The 19,678-nt window shown below is 34.9% G+C and overlaps 3 protein-coding genes and 1 long non-coding RNA gene across 4 annotated transcripts; 3 read left to right on the top strand and 1 right to left on the bottom strand.

Moving 5' to 3' along the window:
• The first annotated feature begins 326 nt into the window (after positions 1-326).
• On the top strand, positions 327-4,706 carry LOC131007779 (transcription factor ILR3). The gene is made up of 5 exons (XM_057934696.1): positions 327-850; positions 3,590-3,652; positions 3,809-3,886; positions 3,972-4,134; positions 4,254-4,706. The coding sequence occupies exons 1-5, from the start codon at positions 714-716 to the stop codon at positions 4,521-4,523; spliced, it is 711 nt and encodes a 236-aa protein (XP_057790679.1). The 5' UTR covers positions 327-713; the 3' UTR covers positions 4,524-4,706.
• Positions 4,707-4,821: 115 nt separating this feature from the next.
• LOC131007777 (uncharacterized) lies at positions 4,822-6,546 on the top strand. The gene has a single exon (XM_057934695.1). It carries the CDS (start codon positions 5,430-5,432, stop codon positions 6,447-6,449), a length of 1,020 nt encoding a protein of 339 aa, XP_057790678.1. The 5' UTR covers positions 4,822-5,429; the 3' UTR covers positions 6,450-6,546.
• A 46-nt stretch (positions 6,547-6,592) lies between these two features.
• LOC131007776 (probable galacturonosyltransferase 12) lies at positions 6,593-9,559 on the bottom strand. Its single transcript, XM_057934694.1, has 5 exons — positions 9,155-9,559; positions 9,017-9,072; positions 7,649-8,386; positions 7,261-7,563; positions 6,593-7,170 (listed from the first exon to the last, which is right to left on the bottom strand). Exons 1-5 carry the CDS (start codon positions 9,363-9,365, stop codon positions 6,886-6,888), a joined length of 1,593 nt encoding a protein of 530 aa, XP_057790677.1. The 5' UTR covers positions 9,366-9,559; the 3' UTR covers positions 6,593-6,885.
• On the top strand, positions 9,332-9,869 carry LOC131007780 (uncharacterized). Its single transcript, XR_009096277.1, has 2 exons — positions 9,332-9,464; positions 9,552-9,869. It is a non-coding gene; the product is annotated as an uncharacterized LOC131007780 (long non-coding RNA).
• The last annotated feature ends 9,809 nt before the right edge of the window (positions 9,870-19,678 follow it).

Below are 19,678 nucleotides of genomic sequence, written 5' to 3'. Positions count from 1 at the left end.
CAGAGAGAGCACTTCTTTTCATGTGAAATTTTTTCTCAACTCACAATTTATTTAATTATTTTTATTAAAATTTGTACTGTTTTTCTATGACTATTTTTTGTGAACAAATGGAAGACTCACTCCGTCTCATTGATAATGACTCACTTTTCTTTTTAGTCTGTCTCATTTCCCATTGATAATGATCTGTTTCATAAAAGGAAATCACTTTCTTTCATAAAATCTTGTGGGTTTCATTATTTTATATCATTTTTATTTTTAAATCTCTTTTTTTCTTAGTAATTGTGTCCAAAAGTAATACGACGACGGAGGGAGTATTATTCAGAGATGGAAGGAGTATATTTTTTGACTAAAGAAAGTTGAGGCCCAATTGGTAAATTGGGCTTATTGACTTTGAAGGCAGTTGATGTGTGCCGATAATAGTGCGTCACATAGTCGCGTGTCTGTGTGGGGAATCTTTCCTTTTAATTTTTAATTTAATTTATTTTCACGCCCAAATCCCATTTGCATCAAAAAACCCACAATTCTAATCCGAATAATTCACGACAAATAATAAGAAAATGGCCCTCCAGATTCCCCTTCACCCATTTCAGCTCACGTGAAATTCTTGTTATTCCCCAATTTCCCCTAAATCCGAAGACCTCCTTTTTCCCTGCTCAATTTGATCTTCCGTTTTGCCCTAACGCCGGAGAAGCACCTTCCGGCTTTGATCGGAGATGGTTTCGCCTGAGAACACGAATTGGCTCTACGATTATGGCTTCGAGGATATCACTGTTCCAGATGCCAATTTCGCGGCTCCCAATTCCGGCTTTTCTTGGCCTGTTCAAGCCCTGACTGGCTCGACCAATGCCAGGTGCTCTTTTTTACTGTGATTTTCGACCTTTTAAGCATGAAGTTAAAATTTCGGGCTCTTTTTTGAGATTTTTGATGATTTCTGCCTTTTGTGTTTTTCTGAAATTAGCTTCGGTGCTTAGTGGTTATCTGATTTTATGGAAGTAAGTGTTGGTTTCATGTTTCTCGGATCAAATTATGGTTTTTGTTGGTAGTTTTTGTTTCTATTTTGTTTCTTCTTTTTTTTTTTTTTGTGGCTTCTGTAATTTGTTGGGATAAGGTGTATTTCTAATTTTGTTCCTTTCCTTGCTTCTCTTATTTCTTTCTGTCTTTTATTTCAGTTTTTGTCCATTGATAAGTTTGATATTGGTTGTTATCTTATTTAAACTAGTTTAGAAAGTATAAGAGGAAGATCACTAAACCTTCACGGGTACAACTGTGAATCATCTTTCTTACAACAATTAGTAAATGCCCTAACTTTGATTTTGTGCCAGTAAATATCTGCCTGATTATCATATGTTGGTATCTTTACGCATCACCTGCTCCAAAATCTGGCCGATGTTTACTGGCGCCGTTTTAAGTCCTTGCAAAATCAAGAGAAATGGTGCAAAGTTCTCATTTGCCTTCGCGATTACTATATCAAAACCCATAAGGCTGTTTTCAATTTAGTAAATTTTCAGAATGGATCTTCATGTCTCCCTCTGACAAAGTCTTCCTGCACATGAAGAAATCACAACATGGGGCCTAGTGTAATATTTTTCACCATCACGAATTCACAACTATCTTCTACCAGTTGCATACACCAATGTTTCTGCATGTTCTTTCATTAGGGGATTAGCCAGTCCTCTTAAAAGTTAAAACATTTTGGGTGCCGGAGGGTAAAGAAACAAAGGAAAAAAGAATGGGTTGAAACCTAAGGTTGGTAGCACTGCTTATTGTAGCTTCTAGGCATTCTGGCCATTCAATTTTATAGTTCTCTATTCTAGGAGTCATCCAATATACGGGTTTATCGTTTTACCAAACTGTACTAAATGGGGTTCGAATAGTTTGAGGATGTTAATTGGAACAATTGGTTATTGATTGAGAAAATTCTTGGAGGCTTATCTTTGAGAGGCTTTGGTGGTTCTTATTCAGTTACTTTTTGGGGTAACTCTAGCTACTGTGCAGCTGTGCCTAGGCTACAATTTGCTGTGTTTTCCAAATCATGGATTTACAATTTTACTTACATTCTCTTGATTGGGTGAATTTGTTTATTGTTTATTTATTTCTAAGAATTTTGTTTTGTTATTGATAACAGTTAGAATAGATGGTTTGCTTTTCATTTTCTGCTAGTGCCTTTTGTTCTTCCAGTTGAAGTGAGTATAGAATATAACATTAGCCTCTACTTGAACTTCAACTTTTCTCTTTACTCGTGTTGGAGTATTGACTTTCAAGCATGAGTGACATTGCAACTTAGAAGGCGTAGGAATCACTGTGGAAATTACTGTTCCGATATCCCACACTGGTTCTACATGAAAGTGCAGAATGGTATATAAGAGAGGGTCAACCCTTTACCCTTGAATGTGATTTTGGGGTTAAGTCCCTAACTTATATGCCTAACAAGTCCGACCTGCCAGATCCGGATGTTTACCGGAGAGGACTACCAGGGAGAGTGCCACACGGCTCCAGGGGCTCAAAGGCGACCTGCCTGGGTCGATCGAAGGCTCCATAGAGTGAGAGCTGTCCGTAGACATCCGATCTTAATGGGGGATGGGTTGTAACGATATCCCACATTGGTTCCACATGAAAGTGTGGAATTGTATAAAGAAGGGTTCAACCCTTGATCATGTTTTTGGGTTAAGTTGGGCTCCCTAACTTGTGGGATATTGTAACAATCCATCCTCAATTAAGACCAGACGTCCACGGACGGCTCTCACTCCGGGGAGCCTCCGATCGACCCAGGCTGGTTGGCTTCAAGCCCCCTGGAGTCGTGCGGCACTCTCCCCAGGTAGCCCTCTTCCGTTACGGATCTGGCAGGTCGGACCAAATTGTCAGGCATATAAGTTAGGGAGCCCTAACTAAACCCAAAACCATGGTCAAGGGTAAAGGGTTGCCCCTCTCTTATATACCATTCCGCACTTTCATGTGGGATATTGTAACAATTACTTCACCATAGTTTTATGTTCATGCTACGCAAATACTAGAAATTGGGTGTTTTGGTTTCTCTCTCACTTGAAGACCCAACTGCATTACTTGAGAGAATAGTTTCCTGTTTGTGTGTTTCCCATTTTCTCTTTCATCTACTTCTAGTATTACTGGTAATTTTCATTATAGAAAATTCAATCAAGCCATTTGTTCAAGTCCAGATATGCTGTTTCTACAAAATTCTTTAATATTTCAATGACTTGAGGTTCATAGTGTTGATTCCTTGAGGATCTTGTTTGTATGATGTAGTTTTAACAATTTTTTTAGCTTATTTTTGTGTGAATGGTCCTTATAGAAGTTTTGATGGTCTAATATGAATATGGAATTGTGGTATTCTTTTGTGTCTGCAAATCAAGCACAATTAAGAAGTTGATACAAAGTACTTACAGACAGGATGTTTAGGGTATGAGTTGAAAGGATTTTTGACAGAAAATATGTTTGTGTAATGTCACTGGAAATTTCTTTGTGTTTGTGGATGTGTGTCTATCTCTTTATACATTATTGTTTGCTCAAGACATGTGGCTTACACTGCTTATTTGTTACTGATTTATTATCGCGTTTTCTTATGTCTTCATAGTGTCGAAATTGATGGATCATTTGGAGAATCTGATTCGCAGAAGGAAACTGGGTCCAAAAAAAGGTATAAAGCTTTTTCCTTGAACTGTGAGATTGATTGGTCTGAACTTTTACCAAGCTTTTGCGTCTATATTTTGAATTTTACAACTATCTACTGTACTAGACGAACTATCTCTGCCACAAGCTATATACATCAACTAACATTTTATAACTTTCACAGAGCTAGAACTGAGACATGTGCTATATCAAGCTCTAAAGCATGCAGGGAGAAACAACGAAGGGACAGGCTAAATGACAAGTAATTCTGCTCTACGCTTGTTTGACCATGCTGGTTTTCTCTTTGGCTTGTTTCCTCCAGTAACTGTGGGTGGCCTATTCTCTAGGTTCATGGAATTAGGTGCTCTTCTCGAGCCTGGGAGGCCTCCTAAAACTGATAAAGCTGCAATCTTAGTTGATGCTGTCCGAATGGTAACTCAGTTAAGAAGTGAAGCTCAGAAGCTGAAAGACTCAAATTCGAATCTGCAGGAGAAGATCAAGGAGCTCAAAGTAAGACACGTTTTTTCAGTGTGTGATCGTTTTTTGGTCTGTGCACAAGTTGCTATGATTATCCAAGGCGATGCAAATCATCCAACTCATAATATACTATTCCATGATGATGTTTGTAGACCGAGAAGAACGAGCTTCGTGATGAAAAGCAAAGGTTAAAGGCGGAGAAGGAGAAGCTGGAGCAGCAGCTGAAGACAATGAGTGCTCCCCAACCTGGTTTTTTACCAGCTACCCCAAACATCCCAGCTGCATTTGCCGCCCAAAGTCAAGCTGGCGGCAACAAGTTGGTGCCAATCATCAGCTACCCTGGTGTCGCTATGTGGCAGTTCATGCCACCAGCAGCCGTTGATACGTCTCAGGATCATGTGCTTCGCCCACCGGTTGCCTAAGAGAGCAATCAAACCCCTTGTTGACGTGATTATCGTGGTTTAATTGTTAAATTGTTGGCCTGTGCTTGACTGTTACTTTTTGTTAAACCTGTCTAACTTGGATAATGTTGGACTAGAGACCGTTTGTGATTTGCCAAACTTTCTTATCATAGTGAAGTTTATTGCTTCTTCTGATGCTGTAAATCTGTATAGATTATGTCTGCCTAGTTTAAAAACAAGTATCATTTTGATGTCAATATCCAATTGACACATGACATGCTATATATATTACAAATTTATGTGTATGAGTGTCTATTTGTCTCTGTTTGTTGCGTGTTCTAATTTGGGTGTGACCGAAAACATTCGAAAACTTTAAATGTGTCGTCAAATGAGCTGAGCTGAATATTAGGAAGCTCGAGTTCGGCTTGTGAAAGTAAGCTCCGTTCGAGCTCAGCAGTTTGAGTTTGGCTCATCACTTATTCAGCAACACCGTATTTGAGCTCCAGCTCGGGCTATCGAAGGCTTGGTTTTGGGTCAACAACATGTTATTCGAGCTTGACTCATAAAAGGCTCGTTTAAATACTTGAACATGAGCTTGGAGGACTGAGTTTAGGCATGAGCTTGAACATGTTCGCGGACCACTTTAGTCGAGCACGGTCAGGCTTGACCTTGGCTATTGAGCTCGGTTTGAGATTTGGGCTCGACTCGTTTACGAAGATTTTGAACAAGTTTTTTTTGAGCCAATCTTCAAATAACTCACGAAATAGCTTGGTTCATTTGCAATAACTAGGATCAATTAACTAAGTTACCCATTTTCCCATTCTATCTCTACAGATTTCTTGAGGCTCATATTGTGTGCCTTTGCCCCTTGCTTTCCTTATCTTCCCTTTGATTTATTACCAGTTTTACTTTCTTCAACTGCCAAAAATGGCTTCCAAACTCCAAATCCATGTCCGAACCATCAAGAAATCAACTCTCAACTACAACTTCCAACAAACAACTACTTCCTCTTCATCACTTTCATTCACTAAACATCTTTCTCAACTCCACCTACTAATCTCTTACACACACGAGAAAAAACCTCAGCACGAATCAATTCTCTCTCCAAAATGCTCTCTCTCATCTCCCAAGCCACCAGCCACCAAAGAGGAAGCCATTCTCCAGGCCAAAACCTCTCTCTCATCCACCTTAGAGAGGCCCCTCAACAATCCCAAACTCGCTGGAAAGATGAAGAAGATCAAGCAGCCCAGACTCCGCGTTGAGATTCCGGTGGTCGACGACTCGCCGGCGTCGCTCTCTCAGCTGGCCCTCCAAGTATTTGCAGATATGCCAATCAGAAGAAAAGGCCCACAAATCAAGATTCTTCTTTTATGGCCTAGCCATGGCCTAATGCAGGCTGCCACTGAGGCATTCGCTTCTCTCTCTTCAGGCATCCATGTACAGAGCATTGCCATGTCATCAGTTCTTGAGGAGGATGTCAGGATTCTGACTTCTGCTGACGTGGCGGTGTTCTTCGCTCCCGAGGCGTCTCAGCTGGCGGTTATGAAGACAGTTAGTGACAGTTTGAGTCCTAGGCCGGTGGTGATGTTCAATCCCAAGTGGAGTTTTGATGAGGAGTCTGAAATGGGAGAGATGAGTGGGTTTTTGGGATCGTTCGAGGTGGTCTATTCTTTCATGGGATTGGAGGTTAGAGGGATATTGAGTAAGCGGAAAGGTGTCATCTTTAAGTGTGTGAGAGATGGGGTTTTGAGTGGTGAGAGATGGAATGTTTTGGTTGAGGAAGAAAAAAATGAAGGGGAGATGAGAGTCGTTTCCAGCTTCAAATCGAGGCCGTCCATCGTGCAAGTCGAGAGCGTGCTGTACAATCTCATGGCTATCAATTCACCAGTCACCAAATCTGCCAAGTTCTTGAAAGATTTGGTTGAGAATGTGACTGGGAAGAAGTAGTGTTGTTGCTATTTTTGAAAAATGAGTATATTTGTGACATGAGATTTTTATGTGAATCTTGATTGTTTAATCTTTCATTGCTGCATGATTTTATATAGGAGATTGTGTTTTCTTGTGTAATTTTTGTATGAAAGATGATGATATGGATAGATAATTTAGGAGATTGTGCATCTCATCTTTATAATAGAAGTCCCATCCCAACAAATGCGCACTTTCTATAGGAATGAATCATTCCTTTGGAGAAATTAAAAAAAAAATGAAAACATTGTATGAGTTGAGATATATTCAAAAACTCGGAAGCAAGGGAGAGTTGTGAAAATTTGAAGCCAAATATGGCTGCTGTGCTGTCATCTGTCTGCCTGAAAATCCTCATGAACAACTCTCCATGTATGCTTCCCGTCTCCGATTTGAATGATAAAGCATGCCAAATTTGTTTCTAAGATGCTCTTATGTGGCAGCTCTTTAAGAATCTATCAGAGAAGTCGAGGTACTTGGTCCACAGAGGCCGCAGCTCTGGGAATGCTATGTCGAGCCATGGCTTTGCCCGGCCATTGAAGTGGACGACACCAGCTGCTTCAGCATCAGCAATGGTGGTGTTGTCTTGGTACCCTAATCCGAGCATGTGCCAAAACGGATTGATGGCGTGGACATGGCCGCGGAAAGCTATCAGCCCGGGAGGTAACGTCCCAAGCTGCCATAGACTTAGGTCTGATTTGAGATTCTGCATCATTCAGTGTGTGTGTGTGTTTAGTTTTTCATAAAGAAAAAGGACAAGTGTGTTGTGGTTTTGGAAGTTTGGAAGTTTACTTGCCTCTTCAATCCAGTAGTAATATGTTTGGCTGATGTTTGTTTTCCTCCATTGCTCTAGATCGAAAATGTTCATGCCATAAGCCCATGCACATTCATTAGGATCAAAGTTGGTTGCAATGAGAGGGTGAGAGAAGTTGAGATAGCTTTTTAATCTCTTTGACATCACATATTTGTCTTCCCCTCTACATGTCTCCACTGCTCCATTCACCTTCCCGTTCATGTCGATGTCCCACAGAGGCGATAGGTCCGTCTGAACCACAATGTCGTCGTCTAGGAACACCACTTTGTTCAGACTAGGAAACATCTGCACAAAACAACATGTTTGGGATTTCAAGAATTGGGTTGAGTTAGAGGTTGGCCTATGTATGTAGATGAGTTTGGATTGGGACCTCTGGCAAGTTTATGCGAATGTGGTTCATGAGTGAGTTGTATTTGGGGCTGAGGGCCTGCAGTTTGGCTGCGATGACTTTAGGTCTGTCGGTGTTGATGGCCACGATGGCCGATGATCCGCCCCTGAAGTGGGCGCGCACCTTCTGATCCTTCTCCATGGCCTCCAACACGGGGACCTTCCCCTTTGTGAACCAGTCGAAGTGGTGGAGTGCCTTGACCTCGATGATGGCCGGGGCTAGGGGGTGCAGCGAGAACCACGCCTGCATTGGGGCGTACGTCTTCCTGTCCGTGATGATGTGGAGGACCACCTTCTCAGGTTGCAACGAGTTGTGCACCAGCGATGATGCAACCACGGAGGCAGCCAGGACGTTGTCTGAGGCGAGGACAGAGTGGAACAGGGAGTTGTCCACGAGTGATGGGACGAGCTCCGGTGAGGGCAGCTGCAGCCTGGCGTTGGCGTTGGTCGAGTGCTCGTTGGCCAGCCGGAGAGTGAGGCAGTGCAGCTGTTTTGGGATGCTGCTGGAGGCCACATGACGGTAGAGGTACTCCTGAATCTTAGCACTTCTACTCCTTTCTTCAAGGAATCTTACCATGGATTTGAGCTTCATGGCAAAGGTCTTGGCATCTGCAACTTCACTCTTCATTTCTGCAACAAATTCTTCCAATGTTTCTGGGCCTCTCTCTTTCTCTTCTGGATTTGTGTCTTCTTCTAGCACTTGGTATATCACTTCAGGCACCTGCTCAAAAACCCATCCATCATCTTTCATATTCTCATTCCCTTCAACACAATCCATCATTGTCGGCCTATTCACTTGCATGCCTCACTCAACCACAATTTTTGACCCATCAAGCTAGAATGTTGATGAAAAAAGTTTAACCTATATAAATTTATCTTATTTTTTAACAAACAAATACACAAGACGTGATTTCAACATCGATTTACATATAATTAACTTTTTCAGAAAAAAAAATGATTGGTCACACAATTTTTTTAAATGATTATTATTATTTTTAATTTCCACTTTAAAATGTTTTATATTAAGTATTGAAGTAAAAGGACAAAACTGTAAAATGATGAATATAATTTTCAGATGATAAACCAAAAACACATTTCATAAGCATTTAAAAAAATCTTATTATACTAACTTTAAAAAATAAAGTAATAATTGAAAATGAAGTAACGAGGAAAAATTTCAGATAATTAATGGATTAGGTCAACCCACTCGGTTTTCAAGCCAATTCCGGGCTAGGAATTTTCAACACCAACTCTTTTTTTAGTACGATCTATTCGGGCCAACCCATGGATTTTAAACAAACTTGCATTTCACAACACATAAACACAAAAACAATGGAGCTCAAGAAATTACATCTTGTTCATATCTTCTTCCGAGTATTCTTGGTCCCAACCTTTTCCCTAAACAACCTGCATTTCAGTTCGATCAACACACATGATTCTGTCAGTGATTTTTACAAGTGGCAAAATCATGAACAAACCATAGATATACCTATGGAGGAGCATTTATTCTCTCCATCAATGGCATCAACGGCGGTGAGCACGAAGACGAAACGAAGAAGAAAGGTGAGGAACAAAAGGGAGTAGAAAACCATGCGATACGACAGCCTTCTTGATCCAATCTTCACTTTGCAAAACTCCCTAAAACCTTTTGCAGGCAGCACCGTGATGTGCCTCAAGCTCGGCGATATGTGCAGCTGCATCTCCAAAGACGAAGAAGAATCGAAACACAGATTAGGACTAGAGAGGAAGAAGCCACAAGCAAGAAACCTTGTGTGAAATGTGAGGTGAAAAAAGGAAAGGTTAGAAGGGTGTTTGGAGTTGCTATCGGCCACCTAAACTTGCTTAGGAAAGAGGTTATTGAATGTGTACATGTATTTGTTGTGTAGAAAATGCAGGCTTGAGAGAGAAGATGAAGAGAGGTTGTTTGGAGGAAAATGACTGCAGACTGAGAATTTCTCATGTGTTAATGGCTTAGTATTCAAGAAGGGAGGTTGGATTGGAAAAGAATGTGCCTTTTTCAAAATAAAATATTAATGATTGATCAAAAAGTATTTAAGGAAGATGGAGTTATATAGTTTGGTGCAGCTTCACTTTGCCTCCACATCAAGTATATTGGAGAAATTACTACTGTTTGTGGGCTGTGATATAACATAGTTTCTAAAATGGAAAACGACGTCTTCATAGATTGATTTATTTTATTTGTACTTTCCTTCCTATTTTTAGGTACTTGGACTAGAAGAAATTGTGGACGGCGAGTTTAGGATCGTAGGGATTGTTGTAAGGTCGTATCTATATATATATAAAAGTAAAATAAATCCGATCCTACGTGGCGTCGTATAATCACTTCATTCTAATTTTCCTCAATTCTCATTCATTCTTATTTTTTCCCATTTTTTTTTAATAAATCTCTAATCAATATCCACCCCCTAACCAAACTTCACCCATTAAAATATTCACAATTATTTTATACATACATATCGAATGCATTAATATATAATAACAATAATCAACAGATAAATATCATTGGACAAGTGTAGTACTCCAGGCAACTACTCATAAGAACTTACGAGTCCCATGCATGACTTATGTCACTACTTTTATATATTACATTCATCATAAAATAATTAGATTAATATAATATAATTAATGTTTATTATACTAAAATTTGGAGTTTGAAAAATTATATACCCTAATTACAAAATAATTGTTTACGTCTTAATGGGTGGAGTTTTCAAATTTACTTACAAGTTTTCGATTTTGTTTCTTTTTATGCATATAATCACTTTGCTTAAAATAAATTTAAAATAATATATTAATTATTAAAAAAATATTATTTTATTTTTTTTCAGATTATTCATTTATATGTTTATCAATTTTTTATTTTTATTATAATTTATTAATTATCTATTTACACAAAGAATGATCATAATAATTTGAACACATAAGAATCAATATAAGACATTATAAACTTATAAGCATATTCATGTATGAGACGTTTGTATCTACATTGTTACATGCATATATGTATGTATCTCTTGTGTGTATTTGATAATTGATTTAACATATTGGTTATATATACTTATTTTAAATATAGAAAATATCGACAAATAATGAAGTTATCCATTTAAATGTCATTTAAAAAATAATAATAAAAATGTGGTTATCATAATTTTATACTTATAGGTTCAGAAAGAAAAGTAGGGTAAGAAAGCATTGAAAATAATTGTGATTGATGAGATGGGTAAGTCTTAACATTATTTTTCAAATTATACAACCTATAAATAAATAAACATGATTTTTTTTTTTTCATGTAGGGCAACAAAATCCAAGTACCCCGTCTCAATAGGGTTCAAGAGAAAGTTTCATGAATTTCTCAAAGAGAGATACATAAGAGTTATTAAGAACTTCTAAGTACTCGAAAACAAGCCTAACTTCCAGTATGCAAAAGTCAATCATGAGTGGAAGATCAGTTTTAGCCTGAAAAATTGTTTTTAAATCAATTGAACGCCCAAATATTGTTGAGAATGAATTTGTTTTCATTCATTTTAGAAATATCCACTCACATGATCCCAAATTTGTATTGGATAAATATAATATATTACATAAAAAAATTTATGGTTTTGTTACATATTTTGCTTATATCATATTCATGAATTTGAATTTAAATTACATTCATGTGAAAATATTTTTGGGGAGGACAAGATCGAAATAATTAACATAGATTGTGTAGAATGAAACATGGCAAGGTTAAATTCGTTGAATAATGATTTAGTTTTTTTTTTAATTTATTTTATGTTTAGTTATGTTGTTAATTATAGTAGCGGCACACGAGTAACTTGCGTATTGTGGGAATAATATGCCGATGAACTCAAAATGTTTATGGAAAACAGTTTAAGTGAAAATAAAGAGCCAATAATAATAGCTTGACAATTTGTGTATTGAAACCTGCTTTGGTGCATAACATTATCTATGCCTCCTTAACTTCATCTCAACTTTGAAATACATATCAAGTTCTCAAGTTAACTAAGAATATGGTATTTTATTCTTATTCTCAATATATAATTTAATAAAATTATATTAGCATGCATAATTTATCCATATTATTTTTATCCCAATTACCATGAATTTTATTTTAATATTAAGTAGTGATCAAGTTTTTTTTTTCTTTTACTACGTATTTTAAAATTTAAAAAGTGCAACATCCAAGAAAATAGTAAGATGGATTGGATTGGGTTAACTACAAAAATTAAATATTTATAGAATTAATAATATTTAATATTATATTTAAATATTAGTGATTGTTTAATCATTTGATGACTGTACATTTTGATTTTGAAAATACATTACATATACATATTATACATAATTTTTTTCATAAAAAATCAGGCAAACGTTTCTGGTTTGAAAAGCAGAAGAAACTAAAGAATTTGTACAATAGATACTTAAAGTAGGTGACGGTATTGTCGGTAAAAGTCTTGGTGATGAAGAATCTAATATGACATTGTGAGAAGATATTCTTATACGAAATGAAACATTACAGCTATAATGGAAAACACATAGCTTGACGCAATGAATATTAGTACATCTAATATTCAACTTGGAGAACACATAATTAAAGGCAAACAAATTTTAGAAAAAAACATGGGCATGAAGTTTCTTATTGCTAGAATGATGATGAGCCCATCTGATTTCACAAAATTTACTATTAGCTAGGTTTCAGATAAGGCAAATCCCTGTGAGTATTTGTTTTGCTACGATAATAAACAAGAGCCAAGGGACAATCTCTTTCGAGTGTATGATTATACCTATTGAAACCTAAAACCTGTTTTCAGTCACGGTTAACTGTACGTGGGAATCTCAAGAGTCACTGGAAAAATAGGTCTACAGATTTTAGTATTTGATGAGGTCATACGCATGACACAACAACTAACGTGTGTATGATGAAATTTTCGATAGATGATAAGGTAATTGCAAATTTAATAATTTATTCACACTTTGAAAGTTGAAGTCATTATTGATATATTATTTAATTTATTTTATTTTAATATTTTTCACTAGCTGATTGCAGCTACAAACATCTAACTTAAGTAAATTTCAAATAAACGTAGCAGTTTCTCTCTTAAATTTTGTGGGTCGATAATAAGAAATCTAATTTAGATCAATTTTAAATAAGTATTACTTCATATGTCCCACCTATCTTGAGACACTTTGCTTTTTGGGCGTCTTACATATCTTAAGATATTTTTATATTTGACAAAAAATTTACTATTTATTCACCTTTTCACTTTTTCATCTACACACAAACACTATTTTTTTAATTTTCGTACCCAAAGAAAAGGTCTCAATATAGTCGGGACAAAGGAAAAACATCTTTTTATTTTAAAATAATTTATTCAGTACTCTATTTTAATAAAATAAAATATCACAAAATTATGTAATAATAGATCCCCGTCGAAACTCGACGGGCCACTTACTAGTATCTATATATATAGTAATGATCACGTATATACAACATGTATTTAATACTCCCTCCATTCTTTATCCAAAAAACAAAAAAATGCTTCCTACATTCTCCATTCCCCATCCATTTTAGGGATGACACATGCTTTAAAAAATTAATTTAATAAATATGAATTGAATAAGAGTCTCTTTTTTTTATTGTGAGTGTATTATGTGAGATACATTTACCAAAATAAAAATAAAAATAAAAATAGAGAGAACATTCAAACGGTGCGAACTCTTATCTTATCTTTGAACAATAAGATCTAGGGTTCAAACTCCACCGCTTTTCTTCTCCCAAGTCATATATATAGGGGTGAGTTAACATAGAAATCATCCCTAAGATAAAAACTAAGAACCAATAACATCCCTTGATTTAACTAAAATGAATGGCCAAGTTTTCATATGTGCATTGCACACGGTAATTGAAGAAATAGCATAAAAATTAAAATAGGGATATACTAGTAATTTCGCACTAAAAAATAACCTCTACTTTGTAATTATTACACACATTTACTTCTCCACTTTATCTTCTCCACTATATTGCATATGTTTGTTGCTTGTGTATAGATGCAACATGCATAATTGATAAACACTCATTTTGCATGGTTTTTATGGTTTATATTCTGCGGTTTAAGTCGATTTTATGCCCGTTTTATTATCATTTGGAGTTCATTAGCTATTATTTCACGATTTCACGGTCTGGTGTAGTTTTGGCTGTTTTGATGCAGAAATGAGTGGTATTGGAGCATGGAGTGTAAGGAATATGTTTAAGAGAAGAGTTTTGAGAGAATCGAGCCCGAAAATTGAGAAAATACGAAGATTTTGAAGTCGGGGCGAGAATGAGGCAATTCGGCGGTCAAAGGAGTTGACCATCGAAAATTGGGCATTTGAAGAACAAAAACGGCGACCAACTCGGCGACCACCGAGTTGGCCGCTGAAATCCCTGGATTGGTTTTATGTTGTATGGCAGAAAAACGGCCGTTTTTGGGCTGTTTTAAGGGCAGATTCGGCGACCGCCGAACGGGCCGGTCGTTTTGACCGCGTGTTTTAAGTCTTCCGCGTTTTTCCGCTTTTCAATGTTATTTTCATTTTTTAAACTCTTTGTTTTACCCTAAGACTATAAATAGGTCCTCTTTTGACCTATCTAGGGTTCCCAACTTTTATTTTTGAGTTTCATAGCTTTAGTTTTCATTGCTTTTCAATTCTTAGAGCACTGGATTTTGATTTATGCAAGAGTGAAGATTCAAGCTGTTACATTCAATTACTACGGTTTTATATAATTTAGTTTTTGCAATTGTTCTTTTATTTAATATGTTTATGTTTTCTTTTATGATGTCTGGCTAATTCGTTAATCTGAACCTAGGGTTTGTACATAGCTGATTAATTATGTGTTTTTGATTTATTGACATCAATTTGCCCTCCAACATGTGATTCATGATTCCTGGTGCTTATTTTCTTGTGATTTATTTGGCCAATATTTTGCATGTCTAGCTGTTCAATTTGAGTCTTGAATGCGATAATTGTTCAGTCGATTCAAGAATGCATGTTATAGTAGTAACCTTGACACTTGAATGAGATATGTGAAACTGTAGGGAGCTATTCTTTGTGTACGCTTGGGAGTTAATTTATTCCTTAGAGTCTTGAGGGTAAATTAATCTATTTCATAGGTGTTCGTTAGAGAAGCTTGTGAATAGTTATGTGATCTCTCATGAGGGTTGGATTAAATTGGTAATTGAATCAATATATTAAATGCATGTAGTTAATTAGTAAAAGTACATCCTTGAGCTCAGAGTTTTCTTTATATTTGATTAGTATAAGAAAAGGACGGTGAAAATGTAAACTTCATATTGTAAGTTAACAGTGATGGCAAAATTAGTCTATTAAAATCTTGTATGGATCATGCATGTGGATTTTGGTCTAACTTGCATCTGCAGTTATGTGAATTATTTTTTGAGGAATTCCTTTAATAAATTAATGAATTTAATTCTCTCTAATTTTTCTTGAAATTGAAATTTATTGGGATTCCATCTCTAACTTTTCTAATTCCATTTAATGTTTTGGTGTCGAGTTCTACAGTTACAATAAAAACTTGTGAAGAATTTATTCCAATGGTGCAAATATCTTCATTTTTATCATACATGAATATGTATATATTTAGTTACAAGCTATTAGTCGATACATGAATATATATTTAATTAGATACATTGAATTTGTAGATTCATGAAAATATTTAGCTATATATAATGAACTGGTAGATATGCATGAAGATATCTAATAAGCAACAATGAATGGATAGATACACAAATATTTTTAATTAAACTTGCATGAATTTATATTTTTTAAATACATTAAAATGTTATCTACCATTTATTCTTACATATTACACTTGATCTAAAATTATAATTTTTAAAATCAAGAAAATATTCTATATTAGTAAATTATTAATTTATGGATATACTAAATATATCTCTAAATTAATAGTAAAATTTATGAGTCCCAACTCTACTAATATATAGAGGTTTATTGTACCTCCACCAACATGACCCACCTTATTTATAAAATTCATGGTTATTGACATTAAATTTCCCTAATCTTGTTCCATCTAAATATTATATAAAGAACCAGTTTAACAGCATCCAATTCCCGTTAGTTTTTTTAACAGAATATTCCTAATATTTAACATCAGCAGTTACGACAATTTAAACATAATTCATTCAGCTTACCTTCCCCACTAACCCACTTTCACCCATTAATTACATATATTAAATAGATTTAATCAATTTACTTTTTTTCGGCAAACTTTTTTGGTTTTCATTCCAAAATTTTAGGAACATCTTCATCAAACATGTATACATGTATCTCTGTTAATTTTCCCACACATAATTTTTCTCTTCAAACAAATTTCACCAGTGATACCAACAAAACTTTTCTACAGCAATTGCAGGAAAACAACATACACATTTTCTGAAGGAAATTAACTTTTGTCATCTTGAGAATGTGTCGAGCACTGAAAATGCAGATGGAGGCGAAGGTTGAAACATCCAATTGAAGAAATTAAAATTTGATTTTCTTTTATCAAAAAAAGAAAAACACAGTACATTTTACCCAGAGATCTCTTCTTGAATCTATTTATTTTTTCTCTTTCTTCAATGAAAGAGGATATGGAAATCTCGCCATCCTTGATACAGCCTAGAAGCGGGGCTTATAGAGGATTCACGTCGTGAATTTCGAGATCAATGAGGCGGCGTCCGACAACATTTCCTCACGCACCTTCGGTTTAAAAATCACGGCCTTTGCGACTAATACCTTTGACGGCGACGAAAATCTTAAAATTGTTGGCGAGAGACTGAACACATTGGCCGAAAAATTCGGCATCCCCTTGAATTTTTCAGTGAATACATTGATAGTGGGTGATTCGAACCGCGATAAATTGGGAGTGTGGAGGCGGAAGATGACCCCGATGATGGGGAAGATGAATATGTTGAGGGAGAAGATAGGAATCGGCGGTAAAAAAAATAGCGAACAGAACAACACAACAATGACAGAAAGAGAATGAATAAATTAGGGTTGCCGCTGGAAGATAAAATAAATCAGGGCCGCTGGAGTATAATGATTTAAAGATTTTATCTATCAATTTTCTTTTTTTTAACATTTGAGTTTAGTTAATTTTAAAATTTTGGACTTCCGATTTTGGGCTATTTAAGTGTGGATTTCAATTATATAGTTTTGATTAAAGAATAGTATATCAATTCGGAGTCTTAAATTTTTGCTATTTCCATTTGTTTTAAATTTATATGTACGATGGTTTGTTCAATGTACTTTATTTTTAAGTTATATAACTATAATTTATTAATAATCAGATTTTGGTAGAATATTTAATTTTATATGAAATTAAAGATTGAAATTTTTGGGGGGTGAATATATAATTTAGAATATATATATATATATATATATATATATATATATATATATATATATATATAATCAATGAGAAACAATATATTATTAGTATCTTTTGAGTTTGAGTTTATGTACATAATTGAAATATAATTACATTCTTGGCGGAGATGGCTTGAGAGAAGAAAAATGGAGCATAATAATTTCTTTTCATAAGCTACCCAAAAAATAAAAATTAACAAAAGGTTAGGAATTCTTATATATATTTTTATATTCTCATTAGACTAATTAATTTGGATCATGAGATGAAATAATTTTGTATATTTATTTTGTGAGGGTAATAGAAACTATTCCTTTTAATTTGTAAAAAAAAATACTCATTTTTTGTATATACTATGTTTTACTTCTCTCCTAACATAAACTAATACTCCCGCCCTTAGATACATTCGGCGAGAATCAAACTTGAATGTCATTTTAAATAAATAAATTTATTAAACAAAAAAATAAGTAAATGCGAAATATTTTTTACAAATAAAAAAATTTGCATCAATTACACAAAACAAAACAAATTTTAATTTTGTATTCTCAATAGTTGAAATACCAATTTATAATTAGTAGAAATTAAAAATAATAATTTTAAAATAATAAATTGGTATTTCAATTATTGAAAGTACAAAGTAAAAAAAATGGTGTGAATTATTTTATTTTAAATTCATGTTCTTTATTGTGTAAATGGTGTAAATTTGTGTGCTTTCATGAATTTTTCTTGATATTTTCAATAAATTGCAATTTAATAAAAAATGGTGTGAATTTATTTTTAAAAATAATTCATATTTACTTATATTTTTATTCCGTTTAATAATTTTATTTAAAGTGTCATTCAATTTCGATACTCGCTGTGCATCGCACGGGCAGACGTACTAGTCTTCTTTATAGACGTGTATCGAGATTCTATCTTTAGCCTTAATTCTTTTTTTGAAAATATCTTTAGCCTTTATTTCAAGTTTACACATAAAGTAAAAAGGCTCGCATATAATCCCCGGGGGGTTCTGCAAATTCCAATGCCATTTGCCATTTCGACTAAAATTGCATAAAATCAATACATAAATGAATATCAAAATCACCGATAGAGCAAATAAATATGACCAATTTTGCAATCATTCACTAATCACAAAATTAAACATTTTTTAATACAATATAATGGAAGATTTGACAATGCCATTGAAACATCTAACCTTGCCATCATGTTGTGAGTATGATTAATAGCATACGAAGTTCACGTATATGTCGTTTTTAGTATATATATCCCTTCAGGATTCGAACCCAGGATGTGCATTCATCCAACAAAATGATGCATCCATCGTAGATCTTGATGATCGAATGACTGAAAATGATTATCCGTTCTTCTTTTATTTAGCGGTTCTTTCTTGAACCTCTCCATATATATATATATATATATATATATATATATATATATATGGCATTTTTCATATAGACTTTAAGGAATGAGGCCTTTTAAATTTCCATTCATATATATATATATATATATATATATATATAAATCGAAATGTGAAAAGAATGACACCTCTCTCTCTCACACACACACACACCAACATAAATACGTCACAAAAACTCGCCTAGTTTATAGCAATCGAGCCATGTTTTGTTTCTCAACCTTGAATGCGACTATGCATTGTGTGCGTTATAAATCTGACGACCCTCAGCTTGCCCATCTACTTGCTCAAAACAGACATTTCAACTGAGCATTGTCATTTACTACTACAAATATTGCCGTTTTTTCTATTTCATAAAGCAATATTGTTTCTCTTTATTGATAAAAATATCCTCCATTCTACCCTTTATCTAGACATTAAACACGACGTCAATACTATCATGATCCCAGCCTAATCGCCATCTCCATTTCTTTTCATGTGGGTGAGAGAAAATGACAAACTCCCAATTAATTACATCCACACAACATATCCAATATTATAAAAATATTTCCTAAACGACAACGTGACTATCGTAAAAGTAACTTTCCACCACAAAGAGACGTAGAAGTTAATTAAATTGCTTCACTATTTTTCATATGATTTTATCATTAAACATCCAAAAAATAACAAATCAAGCATATCAACGAAATAGGAAACATAGCAATACATCGCAAACATGAAGTTTATATACATATTGAAGCAGGCAGCTATTATTGGGATTATAATCTGATAAATTTTCTTTACATCTGTCGCAGAATGTAACATGAACAAAAGGTGCACACTTCCACAATCAATCCAAAGCATCTAGTGTTCGCTTCTCTCTACATGTATATTCCGCCACAGCCATTTTTCCACTGAATAAAAGAATATCACCACACCTGAGGAGACACAACAGTAGTAAAGATTAATCGGGTCGAGCCTCATCTCCCCTGCAATACCCCGTTAAGAATTCCAGACTAAGATAGATCAAAATGATAAGGCAGGAGAAAACCAAATTCAAACAATCTCCCACTAGCAGTACAAGCACGGATCTTGTCAACATACCTGGTGCTGGGCAGACAAATTTAAACAACATTACGGTACGAAACTAATCCAGAATCACAACCATCAAAAATACTTAA

Source organism: Salvia miltiorrhiza, chromosome 2 (genome assembly GCF_028751815.1).
Source record: "Salvia miltiorrhiza cultivar Shanhuang (shh) chromosome 2, IMPLAD_Smil_shh, whole genome shotgun sequence".
NCBI classification, from domain to species: Eukaryota; Viridiplantae; Streptophyta; class Magnoliopsida; order Lamiales; family Lamiaceae; genus Salvia; species Salvia miltiorrhiza.
The sequence above is the reverse complement of the archived record's forward strand: the minus strand, read 5'-3'. Positions and strand labels throughout refer to the sequence as shown.

Bases quoted from the DNA above. Each gene is read 5' to 3' on its own strand.
- LOC131007777 (XM_057934695.1), top strand. From the start codon at position 5,430: ATGGCTTCCAAACTCCAAATCCATGTCCGAACCATCAAGAAATCAACT.
- LOC131007776 (XM_057934694.1), bottom strand. From the start codon at position 9,365: ATGCAGCTGCACATATCGCCGAGCTTGAGGCACATCACGGTGCTGCCT. The intron at 9,073-9,154 runs GTATATCTATGG...ACTGAAATGCAG, and splicing joins GAATAAATGCTCCTCCATAG to GTTGTTTAGGGAAAAGGTTG. The intron at 7,171-7,260 runs GCAAGTAAACTT...TGAATGATGCAG, and splicing joins ATTACTACTGGATTGAAGAG to AATCTCAAATCAGACCTAAG.
- LOC131007779 (XM_057934696.1), top strand. From the start codon at position 714: ATGGTTTCGCCTGAGAACACGAATTGGCTCTACGATTATGGCTTCGAG. The intron at 3,653-3,808 runs GTATAAAGCTTT...TAACTTTCACAG, and splicing joins GAAACTGGGTCCAAAAAAAG to AGCTAGAACTGAGACATGTG. The intron at 3,887-3,971 runs GTAATTCTGCTC...CCTATTCTCTAG, and splicing joins AGGGACAGGCTAAATGACAA to GTTCATGGAATTAGGTGCTC.